The sequence below is a fragment of the Lemur catta genome, chromosome 15, assembly GCF_020740605.2.
Source record: "Lemur catta isolate mLemCat1 chromosome 15, mLemCat1.pri, whole genome shotgun sequence".
Classification (NCBI taxonomy): Eukaryota; Metazoa; Chordata; class Mammalia; order Primates; family Lemuridae; genus Lemur; species Lemur catta.
This window is the reverse complement of record NC_059142.1, coordinates 28,751,304-28,766,760: the sequence shown is the minus strand read 5'-3', so window position 1 is coordinate 28,766,760 and position 15,457 is coordinate 28,751,304. Positions and strand designations below refer to the sequence as shown.

General features: G+C 43.4%; 1 protein-coding gene across 2 annotated transcripts; it reads right to left on the bottom strand.

Moving 5' to 3' along the window:
- Positions 1–283: 283 nt before the first annotated feature.
- Positions 284–8,178, bottom strand: MRPS23 (mitochondrial ribosomal protein S23). 2 transcript variants are annotated; one of them, XM_045525688.1, is made up of 5 exons: positions 8,037–8,178; positions 7,368–7,538; positions 2,301–2,378; positions 1,981–2,107; positions 284–1,268 (listed from the first exon to the last, which is right to left on the bottom strand). In XM_045525688.1, exons 1-5 carry the CDS (start codon positions 8,078–8,080, stop codon positions 1,122–1,124), a joined length of 567 nt encoding a protein of 188 aa, XP_045381644.1. In that variant the 5' UTR covers positions 8,081–8,178; the 3' UTR covers positions 284–1,121. The 2 variants fall into 2 exon arrangements, with proteins under 2 accessions (XP_045381644.1, XP_045381643.1); XM_045525687.1 differs by having other exon boundaries at positions 284–1,274; positions 8,037–8,142.
- Between the last annotated feature and the right edge of the window lie 7,279 nt (positions 8,179–15,457).

Below are 15,457 nucleotides of genomic sequence, written 5' to 3'. Positions count from 1 at the left end.
GAGGATAAAGGTCGGTGGGAGCAGCATGGCTGAGAACTGCCTTTGCCTCATGTACTCATTCACTGGCATTAACTGAGCACCATGTGCAAGAGCGTGTACCACGTACAGGCTGTGAGATGTGGACCGGACCCTGCACCACAGTCCACCAGGAGAGAGAAGAGACTGTGCACAAAAACAAGTGGGTAGAAGAGCAACACAAGGTTTAAAATAAGGAATTTCTGAAGCAGTTTACTAGTAGGAACTGAAAGCCACTGGCTTGATGACAAATACAAAGACGACAATCTCAGAGGAATATTTCATTTATTTAGTAAAACACAGGAAAATGAGCAAGGTAGAACTTGTAAGCACACCTCGGCCCCAGAGAGGCAGGTGGATGCTGGAGGACAGCATCATCCAAATCAGCTGCCTCCCTCTTGGCACCCCAGTCACCCCCAGAGACGCCATCTGAGTGCAGTCTTTAGCTGGATGTAGTCATTCATTCACTCAACAAACATTCACTGAGCAGCCCACCATGTGCAGGCCTACGTTAACTGTCCCCAGCACACTCAATCCATAAGATTAAAGTGATAGTCTTGGCCTTTCGTCCCTCAGCAATATCAGGTCCTCACTCTTACCACCAAGCACAAGTCAGCTTGGCCTCCCAGGTTGAAGGTTAATAGGTTAATACAGCAAAAAGGACAAAGATTATCTACAGACAGAAACAGCTGGTCAAGAGACCACACCATGTGTACCCGTAAATAGGACGGATCCACAAGAGAACATACTAGGGAATCAAATGTAGCCAGCCCACATGCCAACAAACATCCAAGCAAGCCTACTCAGAATGAGTCCCACTCAAACAATCTTTATAAAGGTTTCCTCATGTAATTTACAATTTCAACGTAAATTTACTTTATAAACAGCTAGGGAATTCTTTATTTAGTAATGTCCTAACATAAAAGTTCATGTAACTGCTTCTTTCAAACCATGATACTGAGCTTTATGACAACCCAGAAATCAGAACTAAGACAAACATAATGCCTTAGAGATTAAGAAACATTTACACAGTTCAACTGTTAAAAATAGCTCTGCATTCATCTAGTCAGTACGGTGTGGATGTCAGTATACACAGTGTACAATCTTCAGGGTGGCGAGAGACCTTTCAACTGCTCTCCAGGTGATGCCAACTGCTGGTCCTGTGGGACGTCTTCCTGAGGCTGGTTTCCTTCCAGCGCAGTCTGGGGTCTGACACTCACGTGTTCAGATTTCCAGGAAACATGACTGCCTTCCTGTTGCTTAGAAGACCAAATATGTAAGTACTTCACACAGATGTTATCATTTGCACTCAATTAACTGTCCAAAGCCATATGACTAGGCACAGTCTGTCTGAGTAAAAAATTTAGCACTAATATCTCAGGTTAAATTCTATTACCACAAATGTCAAACATAATAAAAATTTCTGTAGAACCACAATTTCAAAAGCCCTCATGACAACTCACTTGTTCCAAGTAGCAGCCATTACCACAACATTCCAGTATATTCCATCTAATAGTATTTGACCTGGAGTTTAAGAATATGAGCCAAGGTTGGGGAAAGGAAACCAAGCATCCCTCTAACTTCTGACAAATAGGCAATAGTTGAATCTCTGTATCTGCAGGTTCCACATAAGTGGATTCAACCAATTACAGGTGGAAATTATTTTTTAAAAAATAAAAAATTAATAAAAATTTTAGCCAGGCACCATGGCTCTTGCCTACAATCCTAGATACTGCAGAGGCTGAGGTGGGAGGATCACTTGAGCCCAGGAGTTCAAGGCTGCAGTGAGCTATGATCTAGACTGGGAGGCAGAGCAAGACACTATCTCTAAAATAAAATAAGATAAAATAAATAGATAAAATAAAATGTTTTTTTAAAAAAGAAAAACTATTTACATAGTATTTACATTATACTATGACCTTTTATACTGTAATCCAATAATAATTTTAACAATAAAATACTCACAGTCCTTGGTTCTCCTATTCGTCTTAAAATGACACCTTCTGCCAATAAAGCTTTCCCTGTTTCCACAAACAACTTCTCTTCATCTGTTTCTCCAAGTTTCTGTAGCTCAGTGTATTTCTCCACAAACCTGGAATTCCAAGTACTCACATCTTAGGGTCTGTATGTATGTCAGAGTTGTCAAGACATGGTGTTACACAGTATCAAGTATTCCCTTGACAGATCGTCCTATAGGAACATCCCTCTCAACAAAACTCATCAAACTGATAACTAAATCCTTTGAAAAAAAAAAAAAGTAATCCAGGACTTGTAAAATGGCTTACCGCTGACAGGTAGACTTGAAGTTTGGATTGAACAAATCAAAAGCTTTTTGACCAGATCCATAGGCTGAATAAAATTTCCTAGAAAATACAAACAAACATAAATCTCTAATTATAGACTGTGGCCAAAACGGAGTAAAAGTAATAAAGAGTAACTACGAGGCCCTGTAGAGTTAAGTACAGCATGACCTACCTAGCCTAAGACGAACAGTTGTTTTTTTTCAAATAAGTAATGCCACGTATGCGCATGGTAAATACATCAAGTGATACAAAAGGGTGGTCAGTAAAAAGGAACACCCCCTCCCCCGTTTGCACCCCAGTCCCCCTCTTCAGGAGCAACACTTACCAGTTTCTTGCATATCCATACAGAAATATTCCACTAATATACAATCACATATACACTATCATCCCCTGTTCCCAGTCACACTTTTTAACCCAAAGAATGGTAAACCTTGCTCTACATTTTGCCTCTTTTTAAACTGAGGTAAAATTCATGCATCATAAAATTAACCATTTTTAAGTGTACAATCGGTGACATTTAGTACATTCAAAAAGTTGTACAACTATCACCTCTAATTCCAAAACATTTTCGTCAGCCCCAAAGGAGGCCCTATACCCATTAAGCCGTATTCCCCATTTCTCCCTCCCCATACTATATCTTGCCTTTTTTACTTAGTATTTCTCACAGATCATTTCAAATCAGTGCATGTAGATTGCTTCCAGTCCATTGCCACCCTAGACAGTGCTGCAATGATTACCTTTATCTATACTTCTTAGTACACTGTGCAAATTAGTCAGTGGAACAAATTCATAAATGTGGTTTTAGTGGATCAAGGTATGTGCACATATAATTAAGCCTTCCAAATTGCCAAATTGCTTTCCCAAGCAGTTGTACCAATTTACATTCACACCAGTAATGTATGAGTGCCTATTTCCCCACACCCTGACCATATTACGTTCTCCAACTTTTTTATCTTTGCCAATTTGATAGGTGAGAAATTGTAACTCTTCGTAGTTCTAATTTGCTTTTCTTATGAAAGAGTTTAGATATCTTTTCAAATTTAAAAGCAAACTGAAGTTTCTTTTCTGTGAATTGTCCATGTTCTTTGCCCATTTTTCTATTTGGTGGTTGCTACGGACTGAATGTCTGTGCCTCCCCCAAAATTCATGTTGAAACCCTAATCCTCAATGTGATGGTATTTAGAGATGGGCCTTTGGGAGGTAATCAGGCCATGGGTATAGCTCTCATAATGGGATTAGTGAGACAGAGTGAGCTTCCTTTCTCTCTGCTCTCCCCACTGTGAGGAATCAGGAAATGGCCCTCATAGAAACCAACTGTGCTAGCACCCTGATCTCAGACTTCCCAACCTCCAGAACTATGAGAAATAAATTTCTGTTGTTTATAAGCCACCCAGTTTATGGAAATTTGTTATAGCAGCCAAAATTAAGACAGTGGTCTTTTTCTCAATGATTTATAAGCAAACTTTATAGCCATATAAATAGGAAATTAGTCCTTTGTCATACATTTTGAAAAATCATTCCAGTTTATTGGTTGTCTTGAGTTTGCTCATGGTACTTTTTTGTGCAGAAAAGTTTAATATTTTCTTTTAGGGCTTCTAGGTTTTATGTCATGCTTACGAAGGCCTTTATCACCCAGATTAATTTTTAAATTCTCCTATGTTTTCTTCCAGTACTGTTATGGCTTCACTTTTTACATTTAGATTTTGATACATCTGGAATTTACTTTGTTATGAGTTTTTTTTTTTTTTTTAAGAGACAGGGTCTCACTATGTTGCCCAGGCTGGAGTGCAGTAGCTATTCATAGGCACTATCATAGCTTTACTACAGCCTCAAACTCCTAGACTCAAGCGATCCTCTTGCCTCAGCTTCCCAAATAGCTGGGACTACTGGCATGCACCAGTGGTCTTAAGTCTGTAAGTTCTTAAAAATATCAAAAACACCAAAAAAAAAAAAAAGGCTAAAGATAAAGAAAGGTTCAATGAATTATATAAATACAAGTTGTCATTATTTTGGCATTAACAGTATTATTTAACCAGAAAGAAGGACCAGTAAAATATTCCACATTATCCAATGACTTATCACCCAGTTCCAATGCTATCCACAGTAGGAGCACAAATGATTTTATTGTCTAAACCACAAAAGCATCCTAACCAAGTGCATGCAATGGATCTGAGCACAAAGGTGCTGAAAAAATATTTAATCCCCCCAAATATCTCATGTCCTACCCTGGAAATTTCCAAGTAGAGCAAGAACATACTTGTTCTGCTAACTCAAACAAGTGCTATGGGAGAAAAGAAAAAAAAAAAAAAAAAGAGCATCCTCAAATGAAAAGTGCCTGGGCCCCAGCGGAGAATATAATGACCTTATAAATTCCATTTTCTTGCATCCAGGAATAGTGCTAAGAATTAGGGATGCATATTAACTTCAATTAGGCACAATTACTGGTCTTAACACTTAAGAGAAAACGAACCATACAAATTCTAGATACTAAGAACTAACTGACATCAGTATTCAAGGGCAAGGACTTTATCAGTAAATTCCCAGTGAGTGATTTACCACTTACTTAAAGTTCAGATATGTGTACAGGGAAGCCAAACATGGCCACAGAAGTGGTTTCTAACCCACTGTTCCTGAAGTTGTTTCAGGAATAAATAAAACTTTGATGGTCATTCTCCAAACAGCCCTAATCCTGGCCCTTCATCATTCCTCTCCAAGGAATTTTCTCTCATGTCCCCCTCTACTAGCCTCATGGTTCATTTGTTCAGTAATTAATCTATTAGTTTCTTCACTCAAAAGACAACTAACAGGCAACTTACATACCATGTACTAAGCACTGAGGTTACAAGGATGACTATGACAATGCCAGGCCCATGGTAGTTCTTAATAAATGTTTGTTATTGAATAAAGACAGGGCATTTGTCATGCAGAGCTTTAGTGACAGGTTAACACCTTAACAGGGGCAATATGAACAAGGTATTCAGAGTATATAAAAGGAGAAACACTAACACCGGGAGACAGTAGAGAAATATTCCCAAAAGAGTGTGACATCTGAGCTCTTCTTTTTTTACTATAAAAAAATAGAGAATTTTAAAGACATTTTAAAGAATGTTGCTGGGAACCATTAGAAGCACACTTTCTGTGGCTATTTAGGTTTGGGGGGAAAAGGAGAGAGAAGGAGATTAAACAATGAATATTTCCAATAGCTGCAACACCTGATTTGCACTTTGAAAGTAACTCAGAAAACGATGATTGAGTTTACAGAAAAAGACCTTCCTAAACCCTCTAAGCCTAAAGGCAATGAAACCAACAAAAAGAAAAAACTGGTAAAGTGGAAAACATAAAACACTCCAGCACAGCGTCTAGCACAATGCCTGGCATATAGAAGGCACCACAAAAAATATTTGTGGAATGAAATAATCTACTTCTATACAAAAAAAGCATTACAAATGGCAAACAACATGACAAAGTGTCTCAATGTACACCAAAGGATTAATACCTTTAATTCTATAAAGAACTCTTATCTTACTAATAGTAACAATTATTAAAATACATAAAGAACATGGATATTTCAAAAATAAATTCAAATGGCCAATAAACCTGAAAAGAAACTTCTTACTAATCAAAGAAACAAAAATTAAAAACTCTAGACACTATTTTAAAACTATCTAGATCAGAAAAAAAAATTTTAACCACTATCAATGCTGACAAGCATAAAGAACTCTCAGAAACTAATCAGAGTATAAACTAGATAACTTTTTTGAAACAAATTAGGTAACTACAGCAACAGCTTTAAAAATGTTCATACTGTATAACCTAATCAATTCTAGCAGTAGAAGTCCACCCTAAGGAAATAATCAGTGTTACAGAGAAAGATAGAAATTCAAAAATATTACTATTTATAATAGCTAATAGTATATAAACACCATAAATGGCCAACACTATGGAAATAGTTAAATATGGAACATTCACAATAGATTAATGTATTTTTTTAATGTACAAAAAAATGGAAAAGTGCTCATAAGTAGGAAAAAAGGACACAAATTATTTGTATCATGTTATGATGAAATTCTATACACACATACACCACACAGAAAATAATGTAAGGAAACAGACCCAAATGTTGTTGATAACAACATCAATAATGGTTAACATTCATTGAAGGCTTACTTTGTGCCAGGCACTGAACTGAAGACTTTGTGTTACCTCATTAAATCTTTACAACTCTATGAAGTGCTATTATTACATTTTACTGTGTGGAAACTGAACCTTACAGGGGTAATTATTTACTCCAAGGTCACACAGCTGAGTAAATAGCAGGACTTGCCTTCAAACCCTTATCTCTAGATGGTGGAATTATGGGTGATGTGTGCTTTCTTCTTTCTGTTTTTCCTTTGTTTCTGAATTTTCTACAATGAGTATACATTACTTTTATAATAAAAGAGGAAAGAGATACTAAAGAAATAAAGAATGGAAGCACTTTCCCTCAAATGCCTAGCAATAATTACTTTTAAGTCCCTTAGATTATTAAGCATCCTTCTGTCTGAGTGGCTTCAAAGATCCCCACTACTAGATCCACAGAACATGTTCCTCCTATCTCCACTCCTGGAGAAGGCAGGCACAATGACCAACACAAGCTGGGAGTGAGAGATGTGACTCCCAGATCTGCCACCCTCCTATAACCACAGGAGCCTTAACTTCCTTGAGCCTCATAGTCCTTTTGAATAAAAAGCAGAGAAGGACACCTACTGTACAGGGCTAGAGTTGTGCCTATCAGATAATGAGATAAGGTTTGTAAAGCAGATGTACAGAAACAGAGCAGCTATAATTGCAATGGTCTGTCAGTTGCTGGACTCCAGATTCCACTCCTCAGAACTTCTGTTTCTCTCAATACGGGGAGAGGGAGCAGAGGTGCTGATTCCCTAATTTGGCTAGATATGCAAGACCTCCACAGGGGAGGTCAATTTCTTATTTAAGTTACCAGACTGCTACCTAAACCTTTCCTTCTGATGTGCTGTTGCCTGCTGTCCGCTACATGGGCTGCACACTCACGCTCTGATCCGATCCTCGTGGTACCAGATGTCCTGGATGGGAGCTTTGGCTTTGCCATAACGCAAGCGGGGCCTTCGGAAGACCGGCTCCCTCAGCGGGGGAAAGGCGTTATATATGTCATACCAGAGGGGCTTCTCCTTCAACACCCCAGCCCGAATCAGATCCCGCGTCCTTAGGGAAGGAACAGAACGAAAGCCAGTCAGTTACAACAGCCTGCCAAAGCCCCTAAATCAGTCAAACACACAGCCTGGGACGCCAAAGGTATCGTGCAGTCCGCAACATAAAACGAGGGAGAACCAGGGATGCTCCCCCGCAACAGGGAAGGTATTTCCACATCCCAACCCAACCTAACAGTGCTCAGGGGTTAAGTCCCTCTATCTTCCCCTTATGTGCGTCCCACCCCCGTTCCGTCACGGAAAATGCAAGTCTGGCCCATCAAGCTCTTCCTCCCTTCCTCTTCCTAGAGACCCCCACTCGGGGTAGGGGCGTGCAATCTATAACGTTAGCGATACATTCAAGGAGACGTCAGACATAACTATTCGGAGCTAGGAGAGAGAGCACGAGAGAGGGCCTCGCCCTGCTCAGGCCCACCCAAGGAAGAGCGCGACCCGCCGAGAACCCCCGCCTGGGGGAGGCTGTCTCAGCCCACCCGGGGCTCGGAGCACTTACCTCGAGAAGACGCTTCCCACGGTTTCCAGGCGGCTGCCGGCCATGGCCAGTGGCTAGGACAGAGCGTCACCAGCCGCTACCGGAACCGGAAGCAGGAATAGTAAGCACAGGGGCATAAGTTGCTAACCGAGCCGAGGATCCCTGTGCTTCACGGCACAGCCCCACCGGACAGCGGAGCAGGCAGAAGCAAATGATGGGCCGAACTGGCGCGCTCCCGGGCTACTTGCCAGGTTCAGACAGGAGCACTCGATAGCCGAGCCAAAAGGGAGGGAGCGAGCAAAAGCAGGACAGAAATAATAAATGACCGATCTAGGTAAGGGATTAATTATGGTGGCTGTTTACCCTTTCTGGCCCTACGGAGCCAACTTCTATCGAGAAAGTTGGGGCTGCGCGGAGAGAATGTGGTTGGGGAGAGCGAGGGGGAGGCGCAGCCTACCGTCCTAGGGGAGCCAAACCAAGGGAACAGTCAAGGCGGAGATTGGAGGTCACGAGCTCTAGGCCCGGACTGAGTCTAATCTTGGTCAGAGTCACAAATGACGCAGAAAAAAACTGAGGTCCAGGGAGGGGCATTTGCCCGGGGTCACGCTAGATCCTAGACCTCGGTCCTCCATCCCCGGCCGTGCAGCGCTCCGCATTATGCCCTTTGTCGCCTGAATGCCACCTGCATCCACACTGACAGGGATGCCGACTGCAACTGGTGTTTCCTCTGCGGAGGCGTCGCTGGCTCGCTCCTGTTAGCAGTTTGAAAAGTGAAAGTGTCCAGAACAAACAGATTCCCAGAAGGAAACTAAAAACTATGGGAAAAGGAACCCCTCAGTGTTAAACTGTAAAACATATAAACTCTGCGTGTACTGCATAGCGTACCCTTTGACTCAGTTACTCCTACTTCGGGGAAAGTACCCCATAGAAATTAAAGCATAATTTTATGAGATTATTTGTGCAAGGATCATGGCTGCAGCATTATTTGTGGTAGCAAAGGAAAAAATCTATCAAATGAGAAATGGCTGGAAAATTGTGGCTCATACATTCTGTGGAATCCTATGCAGCTATTAAAATGAATGAGCTAGAGCCATATGTATTTACCTAGAGTAATGTCCATGATTTATGGTTAAACGAAAAAGGAAGTTACAGAGAAACGCCTTTAGTGAGATCCCAACCTGTTAGAGAAAACAAGCAAACAAATCACCTCTATATGTGTTTGTGTTTGTATGAGGACAGAAACTGCAGAGGGACACACAAAGCTGTGAACATTGGATATCTTGAGTGAAATTGCAGGAAGAGAAGGGAGAATTTTTTCTTGCTTTATGTATGCCTCAGAGTTTGACTTGTAAAGAGTTTGTATTCATATTTGAACTTTTAATCCAATGAGTGTTTTGAATCACATACACACAGTGTCTCCTGGGAGCCTGTTATAGCACATGAAATCATCCCAGAGTCCTCCCACTCTAAGAGAGGCTGGTGAGTAGGAGGAAGGGACTGTTTGATGATGAGCAGTTACTACTTTGTGTTATCTCACTGAATCCACACACCTTCCCACAAAGTAGCTATTATTATCCTCATTATAGATGAGAAAGCAAGGCCGCAGGAGGTTAAGTAATTTGTCAGAGAGGCAACTGATAGAGCCAGGCTTCCACGCCAGCCTGGGCCCCACGATACCTCCTAAGCTATGCCTAAAGATGGAGGCTGTTGGGCTCCAGGGTCAAGAAAACTTGCCCCAGAGGAAAGCAATCCCGTGATTTCAGGTCCAGGGCTAAACCTAGGTGGGTTTCACTGCTGTGTCAGGACCCTCTGGAACAGAGAAGAGAGAGTATGGGTCTGGCCCCTGGGCCAAGTATGGAGGCTCAAGTCTCCCAGTCTTGGGGAAATCTAAAAGACCTTGCTCTGTGGACAGCAAACATGCTCCCAGCTAAATATAGTCTTCTTAGGCCTCCTAACAACTTTCTAATTCTGTCCAAGCCAGAGCTCTCTGCCAGCCCAGATTACAGACATACTTGTCTTCTCTCACCAGGGCCTGCTCCCCTAGATTAGCGCACTCACTGCTGCTAAAGAATTAGAAGGGCATATTCCAAGATCAGGCCAAAGAGTCAAACCCTCAGTAGGGGAGGAATTGCAAGGCAGGAATTTTCTCTCTAAATCATCTTGGGGTACTCCCTGCCTCTTCCAAGCCTTTGAAGTTTCCCTTTCCACTATCATGTTTAATGCTTCTGTGACTAAGAGAACAGAATGTTGGTAGGCAGAGTGGGGGGATCCTGGGGATGTGGGAACGTGATTGATTGGGAGCCCTCTGAGCCTGTAACAGAAAATGCTCACTCAAGAAGCTTTCATTCATAAAATGGGAGGGAGCTGTTGGGCAGCAGGGGAAAGGCAGAATAGACAATTGAGGGTTTTTTGGGTTTTTTTTGAGACAGGGTTTCACTCTGTCACCCAGGCTAGAGTGCAGCGGCCTCATCTTAGCTCACTGCAACCTTGAACTCCTGGGCTCAAGCAAGCCTCCTGCCTCAACCTCCCCAGTAGCTGGGACTACAAGTGCACATTACTGTGCCTGGCTAATTTTTCTATTTTTTTGTAGAGACGGGGTCTGACTCTTGCTTAGGCTGGTCTCAAACTCCTGGCTGCAAGTGGTCCTCCCACCTTGGCCTCCCAAAGTGCTAGGATTACAGGCGTGAGCCACCATGCCCAACTGAAGCTGTCTTTTTGAGTCAGCACCATGGCATTTCAAGGCTGCAAGGCACTGGGGCACTTATGGCAAGCACTGCACCAGGAACCTCAGTTATCTCATCCAATTGTTCAACTACCTGCTGCCACAGGTAATGTCCTGACAATCCTACAGGTAAGGAAGTGGAGCTTGTAAACTTTCCAAAAGGCCATATTCCTTCCACTACACCACTCAGCCCCATTTTAGTCCCACTGTGTCACATTGTACATTGCCCACCAATCACATCAATCTGGGCAAGTTATATAACTTTCCAAACCTCTGTTTTGCCAACTGTTAAAATATGAATGGCAAGGTTAACTATCTTCATTGCTTATTGCAAGAGTAAAAGTGATCATTCACGTAAAGCACTAATCGCAGTACCTGGCACATAGTGAGTGCTCATGAGCAACAAATCTGAAAGCTATTACAGCATCACTCTTGCTGTTGTGGTGTATAATCCGCCAACTGCCACCCGGATTGCAGCATTTTGATGGTATTTCATAGATTGTCTTTATTGTCTTATTTTCTTCTTCAATGATCGAGTCATTCCACAAGCATTTAAGCACCTACCTGACTATACTGAGCCTCAGGGAATCCAACTGTCCAGCGTGGTAGACAGAGGGGCAAATACATAAATGACAGGTTGTGCACTGCATAGCTTGTGGATTGTATTAAGTTTGCTAGGGCTGCCATCACAACACCCATACCACAGACTGGATGGCTAAAATAACAAAAATTTATTTTCTCACAATTCTGGAGGCTAGAAGTCCAAGATCAAGGTGTCTGTAAGGTTAGTTTCTTCTGAGGCCTCTCGCCTTGGCTTGCAGACAGCAGTCTTCTCCCTGTATCTTCACATGGTCTTTCCTCCTTAAGGTCTGTGTCTTAATCTCCTTTTCTTATGAGCACACAAAGCATCTTGAATTAGGGTCCACCATAATGACCTCATTTTGATGTAATTACCTCTTCAAAGGCTCTACATCCAAATGCAGGCACATTCTGCAGTACTGGGGGTTAGGGCGTCAACATATGAATTCAAGGGAGACACAGTTCAGCCTCTAACTCTGATTAACACATTGACTGTCACACTAGAAAAACAATTTTTTTCCTTGGGGCCATGGTGTTTTATTACAAAAGTAGAACAAAAACTTCGAAAATGAAACAATCCTTTCTAATTTAATAAAAAATAGTTATTTTTTTATTGATTTCTGTGTGTGAGTTATATGCAACTTGAAAAATAGTTCATGCAACTCCCGAGGTAAAGAGATGTGTGAGTTACATATGCTTCACAAGGTCCCAGGCTCAAAACTAGGGTGAGTTAAATACAACTCACATGGCAATTAATGTGTGAATGAGTGCTGAGTAGCTCCCATTTGCCCATGCAGATCCACATCCACTCTGTGCCATCCCTCACCCTGCTCTGTGCCACAGGGGGCTGACTTCTGTGGACTGCATCCCCCAGCCCCTTGCCCTCTGCATCCAGCTAGCCTCTAGCTGGTACCACCAATGGGAAGCATTGGCAGAGGACTTGAAGGAAGGAGGAGAATGAAGTCCATCTTTATTTCCCTGGTTCCCTCCTTGAATGTAAAGTCCTGGCACATAAAGTTACACGGCTCTCTCGGGTCACCATGCCTCCTTTGCCCCTTGAGGCCTAGACACAGTTAGTAAACTGTGCCCCTCTGTTGCTATCCACAGCGTCTAGGCCATCCCCTGTGGCTTCCCCACACTCTGCCCACAGCTTTGTAAGTAGCGCCCTTATTTAAGCAGTGCATGGGGGTTGTCAGACAAAAATAGGAAGTGCATCCCCAAAAGTGGAACAGCTTTGATAAGCAAAAATCCCAGCATATTGGTGAAATCACAAATACTGCTACTCACCTATGGCAAAGAGCCAGGATCAGGGAGCGGTTAGTTTAAAGGGGGGGGGGGGGGAACAATAGAATATATTCAATTGCCAGTATAAGAATTGTAGGCCTACTGAGTCCGAGCACAAGGGTGCAAGGCAGGCAGGGCTGTGTTAGAAGAGGAGGCGAAGTGCCTTCTCTTCCTTCAGGGGCTTGGGCTGTGCTGCCTTTCCAGCACTTTCCTTTGGACACCCACTCCTCGGCTTCCTGTCAAGAGTCAGTTCAGTGGGAAAGCTTTTCAGCACCCAGCACACACTCAGCCAGACTGGGCGAGTGACCCTGACCTGCTCCCTCCTCCTGGAGCTATTCTGTCTCCCTTTGTGCTGCAACTCTGTTTACTCCTCTAAGTCTGTCCAACCCGGCCTCTTTGAGGACAGGAACTAGACTCTCCACTCCCGGCCTGGTGCTTGGCCCAGAGCTAGCTGGCTCTTAGAGTTTTCCAGTGAACAACACGGATGAATAAAGCCAAGTTAGGACAAATGAGGATTCTGTGATCTCAGCCCTCCTTTCGCTGCCTGCACACATCTGGCCCCCCCTCCTGGGCCAGGGTTCCTTCAAGGCCCTCCCCAGAGACACTGCTAGGCAGAGAGCTGTGTCTAAATGGAAATAATCCCCTACCCCACCATACACTGGGCATCCTGGTCATTTCCAGTTCTCAGTGTCCTCTGTGCTTTACTGATGGATAGTCCTATTTTACAATCCTCTGGGCCTCAGCTTCACCATCTGTAAAATGGGGATAATCATAGCCCCTAGCATAGAGACTGTAGTGAAGCATCAGTGGGTTAATACTTGCAAAGTGCTAAAAACAGTGCCAGGTGTATGGTAACTGCTCAATAAATACAAGTGATGATGATAACAATTTCTGATTACTCCATGCTTAAAAGCACCAATGTCCTGCTATTAAATCCAGCCTAGCAATTTACAAGCCATTTTCACATGGCTTTCCGCTCTAAACTAAACGGGGGGGCTTGGCCTAAGGAGAATGCAGTTCTGGCAGAGAGGAAATAAACACTTTATGCCCACACCTTCCCTGGGAGGTCCTTATCACTGCAGCCAAGGAAACAGTATGTTTCAAATGTACTGTTGAAATTAAAGGACAGTTGGAATCTGTGGGGATTTTTGTCAGCCACTGAAGATGAGACCCCTGGAAGGCGGACATTTCAGGGCTGGTGCGGGGAGTCAAAGCCCCTTGATCTTTGGTGTGCGCATGAACCTCCTGGGGACCTTGGACTGATCTGAGCCTGGGTCTGCATTTCTGAAAAGCTTCCAGGTTGATGCCAGTGCTGCTAGGCTGCAGATGGGGTAACCACACGGCCCAGGTTTGCTCAGGACTTTCTCAGTTTTAGCACTGAAAGTTCTGCATCTGGGGAAACCAGGACAGTTAGTCACCGTACCTACAGACCACACTTGGAATAGCAAGGTCATAGCAAGGAGGCTTGTGCTGAATTGGACTGAGCTTCACACCTCCTCACCCCAGAGTCTCTTGGCCTCATAAACAATTGTGACTCTTCACTCTCTAGAAAGAACACCCAACTCCAGGCCTCAGCTCTCCAGGCAAGATAGATATTGGTTATGTGGGGCCTGAAACTTATATAATCTTAGTGACTCTTTTAAGAAAAAAGTAAAAATATCTTTGTTTTACAAATTCTACAAAACACATGACCACGTGAACAGAGTAAATTCCTTTCTGTCTGTTTGGCCTCAGGCCCAACAGGTGCTGACATCGTCCTTCTGGAAAAATGGTGCTGGGTCTCTCGGTGGCCAGCGACTGCCACTTCAGCAAGATGACCACCAGGTGGCAGTAGATTCACACAGCCCCCTCCAGGCCTCCCCCACCCATCTCCAGAAATTTCCAACTCTTCCTCCAGCTGGCACAGCCCGCTAATCCAACAAATTAATCTATGCTGTGATAATGGCCATAAGGAGTTCATGTGCTTCTCTCTCAATAGCATATTTGCCATTTAATGGAAATGCTAAGAGATTGTTTTTAAAACCAGATAAAGAATGCTAATGGGGGAGTTCCAGTGCTCTGTTGAATCACGGATCACTGTGGAGATGTTTTTGAGCAAGTGGGTCCTTTCTGTGTGCCACAAATTGCATTTCTGCAGGAGTCCTGGGTCTTATCACCTGTACCCCACCCGACCCCCAACCCCAACCCCTATCTCCAACATACAGCTTAGTGTTTAGGTACCAGCTCTGGAGCTCAGCTACCTGGCTGGGTTGAAATCCAGGTACTACCACTTACTGAGGGGTAGGTGTAGAGTAAGGATTTTAGCATCTCTATGCCTCAGTTTCCTGATCTGTGTGTGAAATGGGAGTGATAATACTGATTGCGTATAACTGTTGTGGGGATTAGGTAAAATAATGCATGAAAAGCACCCCAGAAGCGTCTGGCACCCATCCCACACCATGCCTGCCTCTTTTGTTCTTTGCACCAAATTCTCCTGTTTTTCCCTCCAACCCCTATCCCCTACCCCCAATTAGGTGCTTCGAGAGAACAGAGGGAGGGTTGAGACCCCAGCATGGTAATAACCAGGCCAGTTCCTTCTGGGCACGGCATTTCCCAGACCCATGATCTCCTTTCAAGTTGGGCCTGAGCTGTGGGGACTCAAAAGGATAAGAAGGGGAGGGAGCACCAGCTGGATCAGACTCCAGATATCCTGGCTCAGCATTTTTGCAGAAGATATAAATCTGTGAGTATCATCTTGTGGATACCAGGAGCCCAGCATTTGTAGATAAGCATGGTGCATGAGGGTAGATGGCTGGGGCAGTCACCTGGTCCAGCCTGTCCCTGCTCCCGGGTCCTATACTCACCTTCAGCAGGGAAT